The sequence below is a fragment of the Oncorhynchus kisutch genome, linkage group LG22 (genome assembly GCF_002021735.2).
Source record: "Oncorhynchus kisutch isolate 150728-3 linkage group LG22, Okis_V2, whole genome shotgun sequence".
NCBI lineage: Eukaryota > Metazoa > Chordata > Actinopteri > Salmoniformes > Salmonidae > Oncorhynchus > Oncorhynchus kisutch.
The window spans coordinates 46,850,647-46,870,514 of NC_034195.2; the positions used below are offsets into that span (position 1 = coordinate 46,850,647).

General features: G+C 44.8%; 1 protein-coding gene across 1 annotated transcript; it reads right to left on the bottom strand.

The window, feature by feature from the left end:
* Positions 1–642: 642 nt before the first annotated feature.
* Positions 643–18,933, bottom strand: LOC109867776 (C-Jun-amino-terminal kinase-interacting protein 1-like). Its single transcript, XM_020457057.2, has 11 exons — positions 18,814–18,933; positions 17,428–17,756; positions 11,321–11,414; positions 9,752–10,783; positions 9,344–9,419; positions 5,684–5,850; positions 5,121–5,224; positions 4,847–4,957; positions 2,572–2,642; positions 2,247–2,345; positions 643–2,091 (listed from the first exon to the last, which is right to left on the bottom strand). The coding sequence occupies exons 2-11, from the start codon at positions 17,491–17,493 to the stop codon at positions 2,019–2,021; spliced, it is 1,893 nt and encodes a 630-aa protein (XP_020312646.1). The 5' UTR covers positions 17,494–17,756; positions 18,814–18,933; the 3' UTR covers positions 643–2,018.
* Positions 18,934–19,868: the final 935 nt, after the last annotated feature.

Consider the following 19,868-nt stretch of genomic DNA (forward strand, 5'->3'; position numbering starts at 1 on the left):
CCTTGAAATCAATGCAATATTACCCTTCAGTGTTGTCACCCCCAGCATCAAATAGTATTATATTGTATCTCTATGCTCTCCACAGCATTGCCCAGATTGCTATCAGTCCAACAGCAGCAGCATCGCACCGGGACACAAAGACCCCCGATGAAGACATGTTTCTAATCGCCCCCCACCCTCACATCCTCCCACTGACAGAATAAATCTCTTTTTGACCTTGTTATATCTATTTATAACCCTGTGTAGCGGATGGCCTAGTGGTTAGAGCGCTGGACTACTAACCTGAAAGGTTGGAAGATCAAATCCCTGAGCTGACAAGGTAAAAATGTGTTGTTCTGTCCCTGAACAAGGCAGTTAACCCACAAATAAGAATTTGTGTTTGCAGTTTTTAATATGATATCCGAGTGACAGTGACTAAGAAAATCAATGGGGGCACCCCGGTCGGTAATTCGACCATGATTACTACAAGTTTAGATAGTTGGTCGCTAGATTATTATTTACCAATCAAAATATTTTTAGCTGACATGAGCTAATTGAGTGACTGACATAACAAGAGGAAAACTGCTAATGCGCAACCAAAATTCAAAACGGCACCTTTTGTATTCTACTAGTCTAACTTTCAACAGTAATTGAGACCCCGACTGAGTTTCAGAGAAGATGTAAACACCTTCAGATTTAATGACAAGAATTGACCTCCTGAGTCTTTCTCTACATTGTTTTGTTTGACATTGATATCATGCAATACACACGGGGTTTGATCAAACCTACTGTAGGACATTTAATTTACAAACAGCATATTTCTATTGTACAGGTAATACATCTGTCCCACAGTGCCAGAACCATCTCAAATAAAAAGGAAATACATACTGTAAACAGTAATCACAATAATTAGAAAATAGGCACTACTTGTGGTTTTGATTTTTTAGAAAAAGTGCCTTCTGGATGACTTTTAAAGTGGTAAGACCACAGTGATGCCAAGATCATACTTGTTGAAATATTTTCCTTATACAGTAATTCCACCATACAATTTTGGCCAAACATTGTTTCCAAGTTACAGTAGGAGGAAGTATTAATACATAGGGCTTTTTTGTCTGTAGATTGTCATTTTCAAGGGTCACCCGGATAGAATTCCACACATAGAATGTGATAGAGCGTGATTGAATTAGGTAGGAAACAATGTTATTAGGATACCATCCTTAACTTACACCTGCTTACCCACCAATATACATAGATTCTTCAATAACAGACTACTATTTTATATTTCTTAATTGAAATTACATTCCTTTCAATACAGTAAAAAAATAAGAGTTAATTCACCTTTTTGGTATTGGCAGATAGATGACAAGCCCTAGTCAGAGTTCATTTTCACATAGTTAATTGGTGAGAATGCACTGACGGACTGCATTTCATTTAAAGCCTGTTATGATGTGATGGACTATTAATCCATAAATAAACTTTCCAACATATATACTAACTGAATCTGAAATCAAACAGTGTGACACTAAAAACAGTCCAGGGACACGCAGACAGATTGAAATCACTGTCACTGTCCAGGTGACTTGATAGTGATCTCATCTAATTTGGAATAGCTCATAAAGCCACATAAACATATTCTATCTTGATATTGAGTGTGATCTGTAACTACTTGTTGGTTTCTCTGTACTGTAGTACCCGTTCTCACATTTGGCTGCACACTTTACAGTTAACAGTACTGTACTTTTGGCCAATAACCTTTGTGAGGAAGATACATGTAGGCTCTTTTGGATGGGACCGGTAATGCTTTAGCTTGGGTATTTCTGGAGACATGTTTGTTCTGTAGAAACATGGCAGTGAGTAGAAAGCTGCACCAAGTCGATTGTGTTGCAGATCAGTATTACTAAATGGTTATTTACTGGCATATTGTAAAGATTTATTTTAGGAGTCGGCCAAAGCGTTACCATTCAAATGCAGTTTAAAATCCACCATGCAAGTTGTTTCATCATAACACAATATTGGATAAATATACTATTGAGAGAACGCTATTCAATGAAGATGTCCTCTGTTGGGCAGGAGTAGCCCACAGTTTCCTTGTAGTACAGTTGGAAGGCTTTCCTATATGTATAGGAACAACAAAGAGGAGTTAGGTTCAAATAGTCAGTAGTAATTTGTTAATAGAAAAATGTGTTATATAAACAGTGTGATGTATATGTTCATTAGCATATGTGGATAGTAAGAAGGGGTGGCAGAGAGAAAGGACGAGAGATTACCCAACAGACTCAGCAAGGGGCATCATGGAGTCATCTGACATGAATACATGACAAGCAAACCGCTGATGATCAGGATGTTTAGTGATGAATCCAAAATACCTGGATGGGAGAGAGCAATGGGAGAGACACGATGCAATATGCTCCAGATACAGTGTCTAGAGTTGAGAAGCAACTCTCAATTGCTCGTCTTTGTATCCTTGAGTTACAGCTTTTTAAACACCCATATTTCTTTATGCAATGAATCTGCTTTCATACAGTATTCGAAAAGCTTTAAGTTGAATTACTTCCTTCGTTTAGCATGTGTCATGATAGTTAATTTACTCACTTGTTATGTTTTGGGTGACAGCCGCAAAAGGAGATGTTCTTAAGCTGAAAAAAGTGAAAGCACTTATCCCCCTGTGAAAATATACAAGAGATTAGAGATAGTTACGGTCAGTTCCTGCACTAGCGTGTGATGTCAGAGACGGTACAGTTCTAGAATTAGAACAAGTACTCATAGAATGTAGCCTACTCATTCTATTTTTATGGGCACAGTGGCTATGGGCCTGAGTGAATGCATCATACTAGCATGGAAGCCCATCTGTTTCTGCTCATGTTTGACATGGCAATTCAATCATCAGAAACAGACTGACACGCAGGCCATACCAGTAAAAACGCAACCTAATATTAGGCTGAGACTCTATGGTTTGTGTCTGAGAGCTTGTTCATACAGTAAACCAGTCCAATAGGGCACACTGCCGGTGCACCACGAGTGAAGAGGATTAAAAAGTCTTAAAACTGAGTGATCTTTATGCAAGAGTGTGGTTATGTAACTGGCTACCACAGTATCCCAAACATCCTCACGAGGGCAGTGTCCACCCTGCTAACAGACTGCTGCTTCTACTAAAGACTGGCAGTGTCCACCCCACTAACGGACTGCTGCATCCACTAAAGATTGGCAGTGTCCACCCTGCTAACAGACTGCTGCTTCTACTAAAGACTGGCAGTGTCCACCCCACTAACAGACTGCTGCTTCCACTAAAGACTGGCAGTGTCCACCCTGCTAACAGACTGGCAGTGTCCACCCCACTAACAGACTGCTGCTTCCACTAAAGACTGGCAGTGTCCACCCTGCTAACATACTGGCAGTGTCCACCCTGCTAACAGACTGCTGCTTCTACTAAAGACTGGCAGTGTCCACCCTGCTAACAGACTGGCAGTGTCCCACCCTGCTAACAGACTGGCAGTGTCCACCCCACTAACAGACTGCTGCTTCCACTAAAGACTGCCAGTGTCCACCCTGCTAACAGATTGCTGCTTCCACTAAAGACTGACAGTGTCCACCCTGCTAACAGACTGGCAGTGTCCCACCCTGCTAACAGAATGGTAGTGTCCACCCTGCTAACAGACTGGCAGTGTCCCACCCTGCTAACAGACTGCTGCTTCCACAAAAGACTGACAGTGTCCACCCTGCAAACAGACTGGCAGTGTCCCACCCTGCTAACAGACTGGCAGTGTCCCACCCTGCTAACAGAATGGTAGTGTCCACCCTGCTAACAGACTGGCAGTGTCCCACCCTGCTAACAGAATGGTAGTGTCCACCCTGCTAACAGACTGGCAGTGTCCACCCTGATAACAGACTGGCAGTGTCCACCCTGCTAACAGAATGGTAGTGTCCACCCTGCTAACAGACTGGCAGTGTCCACCCTGCTAACAGAATGGTAGTGTCCACCCTGCTAACAGAATGGTAATGTCCACCCTGCTAACAGACTGGCAGTGTCCCACCCTGCTAACAGAATGGTAGTGTCCACCCTGCTAACAGACTGGCAGTGTCCACCCTGCTAACAGAATGGTAGTATCCACCCTGCTAACAGACTGGCAGTGTCCACCCTGCTAACAGAATGGTAGTGTCCACCCTGCTAACAGAATGGTAGTGTCCACCCTGCTAACAGAATGGTAATGTCCACCCTGCTAACAGAATGGTAGTGTCCACCCTGCTAACAGAATGGTAGTGTCCACCCTGCTAACAGAATGGTAGTGTCCACCCTGCTAACAGACTGGCAGTGTCCACCCTGCTAACAGAATGGTAGTGTCCACCCTGCTAACAGAATGGCAGTGTCCACCCTGCTAACAGAATGGTAGTGTCCACCCTGCTAACAGACTGCTGCTTCCACTAATGAGTGTTTTGAAAAGGTCTAGTTATACCGTAGCTTCCACAGCTACAGAAACACTCCAGAATTGTACTTTGCAATATGACTAATATATGTATGACTCGTGGGATTGATTAATACAAAAGTCGGACTACAAAATTCCATCCCACAACATGTAGGGGTGGCAGGTAGCCTAGTGGTTAGAGCGTTGGGTCAGTAACCGAAAGGTTACAAGATCGAATCCCCGAGCTGAACCCACTGTTCCTAGGCAGTCATTGTAAATAAGAATTTGTTCTTAACTCACTTGCCTAGTTAAATAAAGGTTAAATAAATAAAAATATCTAGCTAATCCAAATGAAACATGGGTCTTGAACACTGATGCATAAACTAATAACAGTGAAGCATTGTGAACACACATTGTTGTTAGCAGTCATGGAATAAAGGCATTTTAGGGTTTAAGAGAAGACATACTCTTTCCGAGGTCCTGCATTCATCTTGCACTATGATCTTCACCCCCTTCATGTTGATCTCCAGAACACATGTAGAGGGAGGCTGCATGGTCATCCGCCGGTTGGTAGCAATCTGTTGACGGAAACAGGACCAACATAGTCAGATTCAAATACGGCTGTAAGTACACTTAGCTTCCAGATCACATTCCTTCTGTATTATTCCAAATAAGGACTGTGAAAGGAGGGTTTAGATTAGAAACTCCAGCCCACCATTGGGGGGGGGGCTAATACTCTACCTTTTGCATAGCAGCACAAAGCACATCGTTGCCTTTGTGGTACGGTACATTAACAGAGCCTAGGAACTTCACACGGAATCTGTCAACCCAGTCATCTTTGTCATCTAATTGATATAAGAGGAGAGAACGGTTTGATTTACCGTTAGGAGTATTACATACTGATATTAACAGCAGTGAAAAGCTTAATTATTTGGGTAAGACAAGGGCAAAGACAAAGTTCAATAACATTCAATGGTGGTCCACACAGATTTAATTTCATCAGCACAGTATACAGTAGAGGTTCATTCAAAGCCAAGTAATACTATTTAAAGATCTTATACTGTTCGTGCTCTTGTGCCAAAACGCCAACTCCAACTGGCAAACATGTTTGGCATGACAGTGAGTGGCAAGGAGTTGGCAAGAGAGCATGAACAGACTGGAACCCAGGCTAATTTATTTCAGGCATTTCTTAGAATGCCCTTACTGATCCTATAACCAAACATTGATGCCCAAAGTGTATCGATGGCATTACCTTTGCTATGTTCAGAGCCCGTATAATGGATGAAATAAACCATATTTGATACCTTTGCTTTGTTCCTGTGTGACCTTGGCAGCGTAGTAGGCAGGGAAGATGCCGCTGGCCCCAGTCCTCATGTTGTAGGCCTTACACCACAGGTCATCAGCCTGAGCCTCCATCAGTAGGGGGTCATCCACCTCTAGCTCCAGCTCATCGTCATGGCGAGGGACAAACCTGTCAATCACACAGACAGCATGGTTAATCAATAAATCAATCAAATGTATTTAGAAAGTTGTTTTTACCAGTTGTCACAAAGTTCTTTACAGTAACCCAGCCTACACCCAAAGAGCAAGCAGGAGCACAGTGGGAAGGAAAACCACTCCATAGTGGATGCAAATGAAACACTACGAGCATGGAATATCTTGCTAACGAGGTAGTGATTACATGAGGACACTAGCTAAATGTGAGACCAGTATGATGTTGTGTTTGATGTTTATCCATGTAATGAATCTTTAATGCGTTTGTCAGCTCCTGAAGGAGGACCCTGTGTAAGATTGCTTTATGCATTCATATATATGTAGAACCCATGTACAGAGCATTTGGAAAGTATTCAGACCCCTTCCTTTTCCCCCACATTTTGTTACGTTACAACCTTATTCTAAAATGGATTAAAGAAAACATGTTCCTCATCAATCTACACACAATTCCCCATAATGCCAAAGTGAAAACAGGTTTTTAGAAATAAAATAAAAAATACTTTATTTGCATAAGTATTCATACCCTTTGCTATGAGACTCGAAATTGAGCAAAGGTGCATCCTGTTTTCATTGATCATCCTGTTCTACAACTTGAATGGAGTCCACATGTGGTAAATTAAAATGATTGGACATGATTTGGAAAGGCACACACCTGTCTATATAAGGTCCCAAAGTTGACAGTGCATGTCAGTGCAAAAACCAAGCAATGAGGTCGAAGAAATTGTCCGTAGAGCTCCGTGACTGGATTGTATCAAGGCACAAAATTCTGCAGCATTTAAGGTCCCCAAGAACACAGTGGCCTCCATCGTCCTTACATGGAAGAAATGTGGAACCACAAAGACTTTTCCTAGAGCTGAGCAATCGGGGGAGAAGGGCCTTGGTCAGGGAAGTGACCAAGAACCCGATGGTCACTATGGCAAAGCTCCAGAGTTCCTCTGTGGAGATGGGAGAACCTTCCAGAAGGACAACCATCTCTGCAGCACTCCACCAATCAGGCCTTTATGGTAGAGTGGCCAGACGGTAGCCACTCCTCAGTAAAAGGCAATTGACAGCTCGCTTGGAGTTGGCCAAAATGCACCTAAAGAACTCTCAGAGCATGAGAAAGAAGATTCTCTGGACTGATGAAACCAAGATTGAATTTATTGGCCTGAATGCCAAGCTTCACGCCTGGAAGAAACCTGGCACCATCCCTACGGTGAAGCACGGTGGTGGCAGCATCATGCTGTGGGGATGTTTTTCAGTGGCAGGGACTGGGAGATTGGTCAGGTTTGAGGGAAAGATGAATGGAGCAAAGTACAGAGAGATCCTTGATGAAAACCTGCTCTAGAGTGCTCAGGACCTCAGACTGGGGCGAAGGTTCACCTTCCAACAGGACAACGACCCAAAGCACACAACCAAGACAACGCAGGAGTGGCTTCAGGACAAGTCTCAATGTCCTTGAATGGCCCAGCCAGAGCCCGGACTTGAACCTGATCAAACATTTCTGGAGAGACCAGAAAATAGCTTGAGAGGATCTGCAAAGAAGAATTGGAGAAACTCCCCAAATACAAGACTCAAGGCTGTAATCCCTGCCAAAGGTGCTGCAACAAAGTACTGAGTAAAGGGTCTGAATACTTACACCACCGTTCAAAAGTTTGGGGTCACTTATAAATGTCCTCGTTTTTGAAAGAAAAGCTAAAAATGTTGTCCATTAAAATAACATCAAACTGATCAGAAATACAATGTAGACATTGTTAATGTTGTAAATTACTATTGTAGCTGGAAACGGCTGATTTTTAATGGAATATCTACACACGTTTACAGAGGCCATAATCAGCAACCATCACTCCTGTGTTCCAATGGCATGTTGTGTTAGCTCATCCAAGTTTAGCATTTTAAAAGGCTAATTGATCATTATAAAACCCTTTTGCAATTATGTTAGCACAGCTGAAAACTGTTGTCCTGATTAAAGAAGCAATACAACTGTCCTTCTTTAGACTAGTTGAGTATCTGGAGCATCAGCATTTTTGGGTTCGATTACAGACTCAAAATGGACAGAAACAAATAACTTTTTTCTGAAACTCGTCAGTCTATTCTTGTTCTTAGAAATTAAGGCTATTCCATGCAAGAAATTGCCAAGAAACTGAATATCTCGTACAACGCCGTGTACTACTTCCTTCAGAGAACAGCGCAAACTGGCGCTAACCAGAATAGAAAGAGAAGTGGGAGGCCCCGGTGCACAACTGAGCAGAAGACAAGTACATTAGAGTTTCTAGTTTGAGAAAAAGACGCCTCACAAGTCCTCAACTGGCAGCTTCATTAAATACTACCTGCAAAACACCAGTCTCAACGTCAGCAGTGAAGAGGCGACTCCGGGATGCTGGCCTTCTAGCCAGAGTTGCAAAGAAAAAGCCATATCTCAGACTGGCCAATAAAGATTAAGATGGACAAAAGAACACAGACACTGGACAGAGGAAGATTGGAAAAAAGTGTTATGGACAGACAAATAAAAGTTTGAGGTTTCGGATCACAAAGAAGAACATTCGTGAGAAACAGAAAAATTAAAAAATGCTGGAGGAGTGCTTGACGCCATCTGTCAGCATGGTGGAGGCAATGTGATGGTCTGGGGGTGCTTGGTGGTGGTAAAGTGGGAGATTTGTACAGGGTAAAAGGGATATTGAAGAAGGAAGGCTATCACTCCATTTTGCAACGCCATGCCATACCCTGTGGATGGCGCTTAATTGGAGCCAATTTCCTCCTACAACAGGACAATGACCCAAAGCACAGCTCGAAACTCTGCAATAACTATTTAGGGAAGAGGCAGTCTGCTGGTATTCTGTCTATAATGGAGTGGCCAGCACAGTCACCGGATCTCAACCCTATTGAGCTGTTGTGGGAGCAGCTTGACCGTATGGTACGTAAGAAGTGCCCATCAAGCCCAAGCCAATTCAACTTGTGGGAGGTGCTTCAGGAAGCGTGAGGTGAAATCTCTTCAGATTACCTCAACAAATTGACAACTACAATACCAAAGGTCTGGAAGGCTGTAATTGCTGCACATGGAGGATTCTTTGATGAAAGCAAAGTTTGAAGGACACAATTATTATTTCAATTAAAAATCATTATTTATAACCTTGTCAACGTCTTGACTATATTTCCTATTCATTTTGCAACTCATTTCATGTATGTTTTCATGAAAAACAAGGACATTTCTATGTGACCCCAAACTTTTGAACGATAGTATATGTAAATATGATATGAATTTTTAAATTTTTAACATTTGTAAAAATGTTTGAAACCTGTTTTTGCTTTGTCATTATGGGGTATTGTGTGTAGATTGACGAGGGGGAAAAAACAATTTAATCCATTTTAAAATAAAATGCAACGCAACTAAATGTGGAAAAAGTCAAGGGGTCTGAATGCTTTCCAGAATGCACTGTATAATGGCTTATTCATGAAGGTATTGTATAGAGTAACCCCAAACAATGTCTCACCTGAACACAGCTCTGTGGCTCTGCTCTTGCTCTACCCCGTCTAACACACAGGAGAACAGGCCAAAGGACTCTGCACCTGGAGGACACAAGGCAGGAGAGGAGCTTCACAGCACTATCACATTAGTAGTGTCCAAACATCTTGATACAGGAGTGACTTTGGTCTTTGAATCATGTTGAATCTGGTCTTTCTTTAACCTTTGTAGTTCCTGTGTGGTAAGTGGTAATCGTAGCACTCTTCCTTCACAAATATGGTTTCAATGAAATTGCAATACAACTGAGAAACAGCATAACCTTAAGCCAGGTCTCCTTCTAAAAAAGGTTATTCATCCCAAGAGACTTCCTGGTTCAATTAAAGGTTTAAAAATAAAATGTTAAAAAAGGATGGCAGCAGCCGGTCACAGAACTCACCGGAGGAGTGTAAACGTCCGTTCACAAACACATTGAGGAACTTGCGTGTTCGAGGTCCCCCGCCAACACCTGCCTCAGAGGATGAAGAAACCCTGGACAGGCGTGATGACTTTCTCCTTTCTCTTTTCAGCTCACTGTGATCCACCTCATAGTCCTCCTCGTTGGCTGACTCATACACCGTCTCTGTGTCGCTGTCCTCACTGTAGCTATGGTAGCACTGCTTCAAGCTCACCAGTTCTAGCTGGGCGTGCTCGTCCACCACTAGGGTGTACTTGACAGAGTCATAAGACAGGCCATCAGCCTCGGAGCTCTGAGTGTGTGCAGTTCGCAGAGCCCCCGACCCCCCCTTAGATCTAGACTTAGAGCCCCTGTCCCACATCCCTCTGTCCCTGTCCCCTCCCTCACTGACGGATGGCCTAAGGCACGAGGAGGAGGAGTGTGGAGGAGGTGCAGAGGGGTGCAGGTAGACCTCGTCCTCCTCGCTGATGGAGGGGTTTGTTCGGTCAGGGAGGGTGGTGTTTGTGTATGCTGGGGGTCCCTCTGCATCGGAGCTGATAGACATGCGATTGCCCTCGCTGCTCTGAGACAGGAAGGGACGGTCAGTGTCACAGTCAGTGTCACGGTTCTTCTGGTGTACCGGGGTCAGGTAGATCTCCTCGGTGGCCTCTGGCTGGCGCTCCTCCTCTTGGCAGCACCCCCGAACCTGACCTCGCCCTGGTCCTCCTCCTCGCCCCCTGCTACCATCCCTATTCTTATCCCCCTCCACAGCCGTGTCTCTCATGCTGCCAGCTTTGGGTTTTGCTGCTGTAACCTGGTTGTGTGGAGCAGCAGAGGGCTTCTTATTCCGCTGTTTGGCGTCTCGCTGTCGGCCTCGTGTTTCTGTAACTCCGTGTGAGATGAACGTGGAGTAGTCCTTGTTGTGTGCCTTGACTGCCTGCTCTTTCCCTCTGTTTGGTGGTGGTTTGGCCACAGAGCCGTCACCGTTGTGCTGCTGGACAGCCTCGTCATTCACCTGCTCATTAGTGGGATCCCCTTTAACACAAACGAGGCACGCAACAACAACAACACAAACAAAAGATTATTCATTAGTCACCAAACTTTACAGTGAAGGATTATTAAGGGCTACAGTAATAATAAGATCCATTCTGCATACTGTATAGAGTTTCATAATGAGAGCCATTGGTGGGTTTCGAATCTGTCATACAGAAATATGAGAATATTGAGAAGCCGGTGGGCTTACATGTTCTATATCTTGCGCATTTGAAGGATTATGACTGTGATGAGTGTTCAAGTCATGGTCTAGGCCCAGTCATCTTATGAAGGAATGATTAGAGTATAATGAAATACTGCCGCATTGGCTACAATATGTGCAATTACTCTGTGCTCATTGGCATAAAATAAAACATGTCTAGACAAATTTCAGCTAAGTATTAATTTCCTTAATACTTTCACTTCTGCAAAATCAAACTTTGTTGCTTTGTTTAAAGTTGATGTTGGTATTATTCTAAAAACAGGTACTGTCTACCAGTACATGTTTATGCTTTAAACCGGTGGATATCCCATTCTCACCTGTTATGTGGGGGGAGGAGGAGTTTGTGTTTGATACATTCTCCTTCCACGTGTCCTTCTTTCCAAACGAATTGTTGTTAATAGTGTCCTTGTCCTACAATGATATTACAGACAGAGAGAGAGAGAGGGAGAGAGAAGGGGTGGAGAGAGGGTGAGAGAAGGGGGAGAGAGAGAAGGGGGAGAGAGAGAAGGGGGAGAGAGAGAAGAGGGAGAGAAAGAGAGAAGGGGGAGAGAGATACATTTTAATGTGATAAACATTACATCAAATCAAACTAGATTTTCCACATGCGCCGAATATAACAAGTACAGACTTTACCGTGAAATTCTCACTTACAAGCCCTTAACCAACAGTGCAGTTCAAGAAGAAGAAAATATAGGCAAAGTAGGCAAAAAAAATAAGTTATAATAAAAAGTAACAATAAGAATAACGAGGCTATATACAGGGGTCACCAGTACCGAGTCAGTGTGCGGGGGTACAGGCCAGTTGAGGGAATCTGTACATGTAGGTGGGGGCGAAGTAAATATGCATAGGTAACAAACAAACAGCGAGTAGCAGCAGTGTACAAGGGGGGGGGGGGGATTTTTATGAGTTGTTTGTTCAGCAGTGTAATGGCTTGGGGGTAGAAGCTGTCGAGGAGCCTTTTGGTCCTAGACTTGGTGCACCGGTACCGCTTGCCATGCGGTAGCAGAGAAAACAGTCTATAACTTGGGTGACTCGAGTCTCAAACTATTTTATGAGCTTTCCTCTGACACCGCCTATTATATAGGTCCTGGATGGCGGGAAGCTTGGCCCCAGTGATGTACTGGGCCGTTCGCACTACCCTCTGTAGCGCCTTATGGTCAGATGCTGAGCAGTTGCCATACCAGGCAATGATGCAACCGGTCAGGATGTTCTCGAAGGTGCAGCTGTAGAACCTTTTGAAGATCTGGGGGCCCATGCACAATCTTCTCAGTCTCCTGAGGGAGAAAAGGTTTTGTCGTGCCCTCTTTATGACAGTCTTGGTATGTTTGGACCATGATAGTTCATTGGTGATGTGGACATCAAGGAACTTGAAACTCTCGACCCGCTCCACAACAGCCCCGTTGATGTTAATGGGGGCCTGTTCGGCCCGTCTTTTCCTATAGTCCACAAACAGCTCCTTTGTCTTGATCACATTGAGGCAGAGGGTGTTGTCCTGGCACCACACTGCCAGTTTCTGACCTCCTCCCTATAGGCCATCTCATCATTGTCAGTGATCAGGCCTACCACTGTTGTGTAGTCAGCAAACTTAATGATGGTGTTGGAGTCGTGTTTGGCCAGGCAGGGAATACAGGAGGGGACTAAGTACACACCCCTGAGGGGCCCCAGTGTTAAGGACCAGCGTGACAGACGTGTTGTTGCCTACTCTTACCACCTGGGGATGGCCCGTCAGGAAGTCCAGGATCCAGTTGCAAAAGGAGGTGTTTAGTCTCAGAGTCTTTAGCTTATTGATGAGCTTCATGGCACTTTGGTGTTGAACGCTGAGCTGTAGTGGCTGAACAGCATTCTCACATAGCTAGAGCTTTTGTCCAGGTGAGAAGGGGGGGTGTGGGGTGCGGGAGGATGCTGTTGATGTGAGCCATGACCAGCCTTTCAAAGCACTTCATGGCTACGGAGTGCCACGGGGCTGTAATCATTTAGGCAGGTTACCTTTGCTTCCTTGGGCACAGGGAAATATGGTGGTCTGCTTGAAACATGTCGGTATTACAGACTCGTCAGGGAGAGGTTGAAAATGTCAGTGAAGACACTTGACAGTTGGTCCGCGCATGCTTTGAGTACACGTCCTGGTAATCCCTCTGGCCCCGCAGCTTTGTGAATGTTGACCTGTTTAAAGGTTTTGTTCACAACGGCTACCGAGAGCATTATCACACAGTCATCCAGAACAGCTGGTGCTCTCGTGCATGCTTCAGTGTTGCTTGCCTCGAAGCGAGCATAAAAGGCATTTAGCTCATCTGGTAGGCTTGCGTCACTGGGCATCTCGTCTGGGTTTCCCTTTGTAGTCCATAATAGTTTTCAAGCCCTGCCACATCCGATGAGTGTCAGAGCCAGTGTAGTAGGATTCAATCTTAATCCTGTATTGATGCTTTGCTTGTTTGATGGTTCGTCTGAGGGCATAGCGGGATTTCTTATAAGCATCCGGATTAGTCTCCCGCTCCTTGAAAGCGTCAGCTCTAGCCTTTAGCTCGATGCGGATGTTGCCTGTAATCCATGGCTTCTGGTTGGGATATGTACGTACAGTCACTGTGGGGACGAAGTTATCGATGCACTTATTGATGAATCCGATGACTGAGGTGGTATATTCCTCAATGCCATTGGATGAATCCCGGGACATAATCCAGTGATAGAATTGTGGTCAGATTTTGGGGGCGGGGGAGAGCTTTGTATACATCTCTGTGTGTGTAGTAAAGGTGGTCTCAGATTTTTTTCCCCCTGGTTGCACTGATTTAAGTTTGCCTGCATTAAAGTCCCCGGCCACTAGGAGCTCCGCTTCTGGGTGAGCATTTTCTTCTTTGCTTATGGCTTTATAGAGTTGGTTGAGAGCGGTCTTATTGCCAGCTTCGCTTTGTGGTGGTAAATAGACGGCTAGTAATAATAAAGATGAGAACTCTCTTTGTAGATAGTGTCGTCGACAGCTTATCATAAGGTACTCTACCTTAGGCGAGCAATACCTCAAGACTTCTTTAATATTAGACATTGCGCACCGGCTGTTCATGATAAAAAGACACACACCCACACCCCTCGGTTTACCAGAGGTAGCATCTCTGTTCTGCACGTTAGCAAGGGGAATGTGTGTACAGTGCACACACACACACACAAAAGGAGTGGTTGTTAGAACGCCTGAGTGTTGTTCTGTTTTGTATTATTACCAGAGAGCCAGCCCCCCCCCCCAGCCCCATCCAGCCCAGTCCCACCCAGCCCACAGCTATTTAAGCCAAGCAGCACTACGATCAATGACGGTCTCAGTTTCCAATCACATATACCCAGCCCTAGCCTCAGTTACAGCTTCCTGCAGCCAAATGAAGAACCAGATCCACCTAAATCTAAACCCATCTAAATATATGTCTGGCAAGACTAACCAAGCCCGGATGACATCACACACGCCACCACAATCAGATCCGTCTGCCAGGAAGATGAATCAGGAATGAACCAGTGAAGAGGAGGAAGTCAAGGCTCCTACACTAACACAGCTCACTGTCTGTCATAGAGACCATTCACAGTGATGGTGCTGACTCACTGTGGTAATGCAGCTGCTGCTGACGGGCACTGGCACGGTTACCATGGTTACCCTGCCCCAGAACCGGAGGAAAGAGAGAGTGTGTATGTGTTTCTTTGGTGTGTGTGTGTGCTGATAGAACAGTTTGATGTTGAAATGTTCATCGTGAAGAATTGGTTATATTTATGAAATAAAGGAGAGTCATTTTGGAGTTTATGAAATCCACCGGGTATTAAACTCAATACTTACTGTGTGGGCCCTCCGGTAGCTAACAAGACTTCACGTCTCCGGTAAGGTTACTCATCATTTGAGCCTAGCTTTACAAACCACCCCCGGAAGACTTCGCCCTCCTTCCTCCTGTCCACAGCAACCCCAGCAGCTGATAACCATCGACTGTGTAATCTGAGTCATGGCACCGACAGGTTAGCCCACGCTACAACCTAGACATATTTCCTCTGAGAGATACAGGTCTTTTGAGATCTTGAACAAATCACCTGGCACGGTTAAGAGTGGAATCTCTATAGTTTCAAGTTGAATTAGTCATATGTACGGGATACACGTGTATGTACGGGATACATGTGGTATACAACATCCAACAAAATGCTTATTTGCAGGTTCCTTCTCGACAATGCAAAATCAATAAGAAATAATACAAGATAAGAATACGAACATAAAGTAAATGCCTCAGTAGAATAGAATACATATTTTAGCATCAGCATAAAACAGAAAGGCACAATTTATAGCCCAAAATGTACACATGTTTTAGGGAAGGGGAGGTGTTTAACTTGTGCAGTATTTAGCATAATAAGAGTCTGATAGCAGCCCTATCTCTAGGGACTGGGTGACATATTGGCTGGGAGTCCCTCTCTCTAGTCTAAACAAACGCTAAATCCTCCAATGTACTTGAACACATTATAAACCTGACTGGGTGTGGCATATAGACACTTAATCTGGAGGGGGATCTGAAAATAGGCAGCACCAACATTCAGATAACAGATCTGGGACCAGGCTAAGTGCAGCCTTGCTACAGCAGAAACATATCTGGGACCAGAGCATGCAGTCTGAATCAAGCTTTCACTGTCTATTCCACAGTTCTTGAGATTAGCTCCTTAATGAAGTGTCTCTGTCTGTACCAGGCTATCACTCTGACAGAGTAAGAGTGAGACTTAAAACATGGTAAACCTAATCCTAATCCTCCTCCTAACCCCAACACAGGGTGAGATCACGACTCACCAGCAGCAGCAGGGCTCAGGAGTAGAGTTCAGGACGTGCCACACACAGAGACGTGACCAGGATTGACAGGGACAGAATTAAGGATTACACTGCCTGAGGAACAGCATCCACACAGGCATCCCTCTATCTTCGTCATGGACCATGTTGCCATGGGTTCAAATACAATTTGAAATCTTTCAAATATGTTTAGCATTTGCTTTAGTCTGCCTAGAGTGCCAGAGGAGCGGTGTTTCATGTTTTGGGACTATGCTATTGGTCCATTAAACCAGGCAAGGGTAAACAAGCACAGCTGAAGTATTTTAAGGATTTCAAGTGCTATTTGAACCCAGTTCTGCCACACACACACACACACACACACACACACACACACACACACACACACACACACACACACACACACACACACACACACACACACACACACACACACACACACACACACACACACACACACACACACACACACACACACACACACACACCCTCTCTCCATCCTCCCCAGACGTGGAAGTGATATTAGGTTATCTGAAGGAACCCTGACAGTGAATACTGGAGCAGGTTATTATCCTACATCTGGTCATACTACCTTATCTGGCTCTTTCCTGATCTTCTGTGAATTTCAACACATACTCAGAAAGACATTGTGCTCATCATGGATGTCCTTAGAAGAAATATATATTTTCTGGACTTTTTCTTTACCATTTTAACAACTGGTGATAACTGATTATAACTGGTTTCTGATTTATACTGGTTTATAACTGGTAGCCTACAGGATAGCACTCTGGCAAGAGGTGTATTCTGAGGGGAAGATCAAAGATCTTCAACAGATCAACAAGATGCAAGGGATGAAAGCTGATCATCATTCCTTTACCCCTTCTACATAGGACTATCATTGTAAACGGCCCTATCCTTGGACTGACACTGACGGACTCTGACCTGTCCTTTTCTATCGTTATCACTGGTGAGCACACCCTTACTTCCCTGTCTGTTGCCATTCAGCTGACAGGGAAGCTGACAGACTCACAGAAGGACAGTTCTATTTTCAGACAGCAAAGACCAAGGACAGGAGCGTCTGCTACATACACAGTGGTAAACCCTGGCTCCGTCAAATGGAGGGCGAAAAAGCCCATTCAGTATCACATGATTGAACGTTCCCTCTACTGTAACAACGCCTTGGTTGAGAAACACAAGAGTTCCAGCATTATGATATCCAAATACACGGTAGCAAAGCATGAGAACTGATCATCCTTTTCATTCAAGGACATTAAGTTACAATGCAGACATTTACATGACAGGTCTGTATATCGGTGCCTGGGGAACTGCCTTCGATACAGATCCCATTCTATCTGATCTCCCATGAAGGATTTAAACCAAACAGATGATCTGGAATCACAGAGGAGAAAATGAGCAGAATCTCTACTGTATATTGATGCTCGCACGCTACCAGCTTCTACAATTCCCCTATACAGATCCTATCCTGTCCAATCTCATCGTTCAAACAGACATAATTTGATCTATGATCTGCCCTCTACTGTTTGGATACACATCTTAACATATTCGGTATCTAATCCAGCATAATTTTAACCAAACGGATGATCTGATGATCCGTGTCCTCACAGGGTAGAAATAAACAGCCCCCACCTGAGTCCTGGGAGGCTGAGGAAACAGTGCTAGGGTGGTTGGTCTCTTGGGCCTGTACGTATCCATAGTGACCCGATGTTCCGCAGATTCTGATTCTATGACATTAGGCTGTTTCTGTCTGACAGGCGTTAAAACAATGGCCCTTCTCTCTTCCTGGTTGAGCCTGTGGTCGTCTTGGAAACCATGGATCAGGCCCCAGTGCTCCTGTTACTCTTGGATATCCTCCTCAGCATCGATCAGCTCCAAGTGGATCATCTCTGCCTGCAATTCCCTAAACCCCGCCCGTCTGTCTTCCCCGCCTCGCTACTGGCTGGCCACGTCACATGGTCCTGGGAAGATCCAGACAGCAGCAGCGTTGCAGCAGCGTTGCAGCAGAGAGAGAGAGAATGATTCAGTGAGGAGGAGAGCAGAGGGAGGGGGAGAGAGCAGAGACGGAGCCAGCCAATCGGGGCTCGGCAATGACATCAGCAGAGTCTGTGGCTCTTTCTCTCTCATGCTCACTGTAATGTTATTCTAATCCAATCATACTGTAGCAGGATAAACCTCCCTGAAAACAAACACAGGCAGGGCTGGGCTATTGTTTTGTTCTGTGAGGAATACAACAGCACTGTGTAACACCCTGACTGTCTTTACACTGATGTCAAATCTAATGATAATTCTGAATCATTTCATTAACCACACAATATTAAGATGTACACAAACCTAACTGAGGCTACATCAATGCCCTCCTAAAACTCCTACAACCTCCACTAAGCGAATGCCTGGTCTGAAGACTCCATTTGACTGATATTAAAATGACAGTTCTAGCAGCTAGTCCTAGCAGCTAGTGTTGTAGAATCTCTGCATGGCTAAAAGGCTGAAGGCCAGGCTGTAATGACGTGTCATATGTTAGATCGACTTAGCTCTGGACTACATGTGTATCAGGACTATCCCCGGCTGCAATCATTCATCTGATAAGTGACTTTGGCCTACTCTGGACTTTGCTCTGTTTCTTCTATCGCTGCAGCTACTCTCATTCTCACAGTCACAAAATAAAATAACACGATCGGAGCAACATTTATCTCAACGTCTCAACGCTCTATAACGAATATTCATATTATGAAAAGTAGACTGCAGCAGAGTCAAGTCAAACAGAGTGCATTGTGGTAGAATGGAGAACGGGGGAGTTAATGGAGGGAAGCAGGTGCAGAGGAGCTTGAGGCTGCGTTTACCAGAACTGAATTCAAATATTATTTAAAAAAAATGCAAACACTTGATCTGTGTTTGATTGAGCTTGCCTGGCATAATAGACCAATATAAGTCGCAAAACTGCAAACCCAGCCCAATTGACAACTTGAAACAGTATTTGAACCCAGGTCGGGTGTGCGTACATGTAGTTTATCTTACTTGTGAGTCAAGGTTGTCATAGTTGAGGCTTGCTCCAGCCTCGTCAGTGATCTCTGTGGCCTGGGAGAGATCCTCGTCTTCAAACTCCTCCAGGCTGATGTCATGAGTCAGCCTGGACACACACACACATTGTGTCACAAATCAATGCGAGGGGAGAACACACAACACGTCACACACATCAATCAAAGGGTAATCACAGGCGTGTCTGTCTGCAGATTAGTCATACTTTCATTTTATAATGGCAGTCATAATAAGGTACCGCCAGATTATACTTCTAGTCTACATGCTGGGTGGACTACCAGGAGAACTACCAGGTGGACAACCAGGTGGACTACCAGGTGTACTACCAGGAGAACTACCAGGTGTACTACCAGGTGTACTACCAGGTGGACTACCAGGAGAACTACCAGGTGTACTACCAGGTGGACTACCAGGAGAACTACCAGGTGGACTACCAGGTGGACTACCAGGTGGACTACCAGGAGAACTACCAGGTGTACTACCAGGTGGACTACCAGGAGAACTACCAGGTGGACTACCAGGATAACTACCAGGATAACTACCAGGAGAACTACCAGGTGTACTACCAGGAGAACTACCAGGTGTACTACCAGGTGGACTACCAGGAGAACTACCAGGTGGTCTACCAGGTGGACTACCAGGAGAACTACCAGGAGAACTACCAGGTGGACTACCAGGTGAACTACCAGGTGGACTACCAGGAGAACTACCTGGTGGACTACCAGGTGAACTACCAGGAGAACTACCAGGAGAACTACCAGGTGGACTACCAGGTGGACTACCAGGAAAACTACCAGGTGAACTACTAGGTGGACTACCAGGTGTACTACCAGGATAATTACCAGGTGAACTACCAGGAGAACTACCAGGTGGACTACCAGGATAACTACCAGGTGGACTACCAGGAGAACTACCAGGTGGACTACCAGGTGGACTACCAGGATAACTACCAGGATAACTACCAGGATAACTACCAGGTGTACTACCAGGTGGACTACCAGGAGAACTACCAGGTGGTCTACCAGGTGGACTAC